General features: G+C 38.3%; 1 protein-coding gene across 1 annotated transcript in view; it reads right to left on the bottom strand.

Moving 5' to 3' along the window:
- The window catches only part of LOC123958276 (interferon-induced very large GTPase 1-like), a 35,871-nt gene that overhangs the window by 14,150 nt on the left and 18,446 nt on the right, over positions 1-3,275 (bottom strand). Inside the window, exons 10-12 of the mRNA XM_046031556.1 lie at positions 798-912; positions 655-692; positions 13-546 (exon numbers count right to left, since the gene is read on the bottom strand). Coding sequence (XP_045887512.1) covers positions 13-546; positions 655-692; positions 798-912 — 687 coding nt within the window. The remainder of the gene's footprint in view (positions 1-12; positions 547-654; positions 693-797; positions 913-3,275) is intronic.

Below are 3,275 nucleotides of genomic sequence, written 5' to 3'. Positions count from 1 at the left end.
TATCTTCCATGTTTTCGTTATTTGTCTGAAAGTCCACAGAGGGCATTCAATCTCCATTGTGACTGGGTCAGGAACAAGCAAAGGTAAGGCATACTGACATTGTGATAGCTTTGTGATCATGTTCTGCTTAAGGAAGCTGTCTGAGCAGTGAAATACTGCCATTTGAACATCCATTGGATGCACGTGAGTCTGTTTTGATTGATCTGAGTCTACACTGGTGCTAAAAAGAGCATCTAAGTCATCATCTTGTGTCTCAGTGTCAAACACTGGAACAAGCTTTGACTGGCTCACCTCAGGTCTGTCTTGTCTTACAGGAATGTATCTGGCTCTGTAGTCTAACATCATCAACCTCTGAAGAAAAGTACGAGCTAGATCTTTCTCAGATGTGTCCTGGTCCTGTTTCACAGGTGGCCCAATTTTAAGAAAATCTGCTGGTGACAACTTCTGTTGATGTTTGTCTTGAAGGTGAAGTCTGCCAAGCAGTGTTTCAGTTTCTCTTTGATATTCTTTCTTCCTTTTGATCTCTTCAGAAATTTTCACTGACTGCTGTGAATAAGCAAATAAATATGTACTGTATGTAAAAATGATAATTTCATACAATGAGATAAAGTAAATAATCCTAAAGATCTTGTAAAAACATTTGGAGCGTCTTACCTCATCCTTGTTTCCACTCATATCCATATCTAAGGTACCTGCAATAGAATAACTGTATTATAAGAAGGTCAGAGCAAGGTGTTATTGAACTAAGTTTGACTGTTTCATATTACTGCAGCTTTCAATTATTCATTAAATGTTACCTTTCTCATTGGTTGCAAATGGAACAGACTTGATTTCAGATTCTCTTTCCACTGTTCTGGTATCATCACTCTTCTCATAGTGTTCTACATCTCCAGGTTCGTTCACGGGATCACACTAAGAAAACAAATTATTTCATTTAACATTTGTTCAGCATGTTAAGAAACACTAGTACAGCATTTCAGAGTACAACAACACCAAAAATGAAAGCAAGGAAAACAACATGCACAACTAGAAATGATGATTGCAAAACTTCTTCTTGTTCTTCTTATTAAATGGCAAATTATAACTGGGAGTATCATTGCCAATATTTGACAATGATTGTCACCCACCAAAATATCTGCCAACTTGTTTTCTCAATTGACTTCAAGTCAGTTTTAATAAAAATGAATGTACTTTTACTTTTCCAATTTCAACCGCTGCAGCTTCCTCTGCCACTATTTTCACAGTTTGTAAAATAGGTTGGTGGTCCCTAGTCTTCCTCTACATAGCCAAGATGGCGACCACTGAGGGTGAGAAGTGTCCAGCATTCCACTTTTACTTTTATGACCATTAAAAGATCGGGTACTTATAGTGCACTGCATTTTGCCATAGGCTACTTATGCACTCAATATAGCAAGTGTAAGTATGGAAGGAGGCAAATTGAGACACAGCATCAGTTCAGGTCTTAACTAAAAATGAAAACAGCTCCAATCTTAGCTGAAGGGTCAACCTTAAATTAAAATAAGAATTTCCACTGTATGACACGTTGGTATGACAATGACTACTTAGGACCAAACCTGTGATTGTACTTTATCCATTTCGGTTAGCTCAGGGTTGCCAATTCTCCTGACTCCATTCCCTCATGTCAGGCTGATTACCTCATTCCCTTCACCTGTTGTTCCCTGCTCCCCTCCCTGTCTGCAGTAGCTGATTCCCTTGTTAGTCCCTCTATATATATACTGGTCCATCTTCACAAATTATGTGCCAAAAAATCTGCTAAACTTTCCAGCACTTACTTGCAGAGTCCTTATACAGTTGAATCACAGAAGATTTTAATATTTTGGAAAAGTTCATTTTGCCTGTAATTTAAGTGAAAAAGAGTAACTTTCATATATTTTAGATTCATTGGACATAAAGTGAATTTTCTTTTGTTTTAATCTTGATGATCACAGCTTACATCTCATGGAAATTAAAAACACTATATCTCAAAATATTTTAAAATATGATTTATTATACAGAAATGTCGACCTTCTGAACACCATGGTCCACAAACCAGGCAGGTGCCAAGTCCTTATGAAATAGGAAATCAGCATTACCATACAGCTTGTCAGCAGATGGAACCAAACGATTGGCAGACTTTCTGGGGAAGACCTGGTCTGATTAGTTTCTCATGTCTAGTAATCTAGCCAAGTTTATTAGTGAACCAAATCCATGACAATCCAGAGTTGAGACCAGGTGGCAGTATTGCAGTCTAACACACTTCTCTGCCCTTCTATTTCAGCAGTTACCCACCCAAAACCCTACGCAGAGTCGCAGTCTAAGACGCTTCTCTGCTCCTCCATTTCAGGAGTTACCTAGCAAAAACCATAGTGATGGTGTCTGCCCCCGACCACTGAAATTATTTAAATCAAAGGTAAACAGAAGAGGAGCTGTGCATAAAAACCTCATAAAAATTAAAACCACAAGTGCAATAGTGCAAAAGATTAAGAAAATTAAATGTGGACTAAACATCAGATCTCTCTCTTCTAAAGGTGTACTAGTAAATGAACTAATATCAGATTATGATATTGATTTATTTTGTCTTACTGAAACCTGGCTGGGTGATGGAGAATATGTTAGCCTAAATGAATCTACCCCTCCCAGTCATATTAATACTCACATTCCCCGAGGCACAGGCCGAAGAAGTGGAGTTGCAGCAATCTTTGACTCTAGTCTACTAATCAGCTCTAAACCTAAACTAAATTATAACTCATTTGAAAGCCTTGTTCTTAGTCTTTTACACCCAAGTTGGAAATCACTGCAACCAATTCTATTTGTTATAGTGTACGGAGCACCTGGTACGTACTCTGAATTTTTAACTGAATTTGCTGAGTTTTGTCTACTTTCGTCCTTAAAATGGATAAAGTTATTCCCAGCAATCCCAGTCCCAGCTATTCTCATCTGTGACACCACGATGGTGGAACGAGCTACCACACGCCATCAGAGCAGGGGCGTCCCTCTCTAACTTTAAGAAGCTCTTGAAAACTCATCTCTTCCGAGAACACTTCCTCTTATAACACCTCTAACTCCTAACCTCTAACATTCACTTCCTGTGCTCTTCTTCTTCTATCCCCTACAATGATCTTGTATTGATTGCACTTTTTGTTAACTCTTACTTCCCTAGGTATCTACCCCATTGATGTGATATGTACTGTGAGCTCTTACTAGTATTTATTGCTGCTCTTACTAGTATGTATTGTCAGTTGTAGATCTGTAGTTGATGCTCTGTTGATGCTTGT

Source organism: Micropterus dolomieu, linkage group LG02, assembly GCF_021292245.1.
Source record: "Micropterus dolomieu isolate WLL.071019.BEF.003 ecotype Adirondacks linkage group LG02, ASM2129224v1, whole genome shotgun sequence".
Lineage (NCBI taxonomy): Eukaryota > Metazoa > Chordata > Actinopteri > Centrarchiformes > Centrarchidae > Micropterus > Micropterus dolomieu.
The sequence above is the reverse complement of the archived record's forward strand: the minus strand, read 5'-3'. Positions and strand labels throughout refer to the sequence as shown.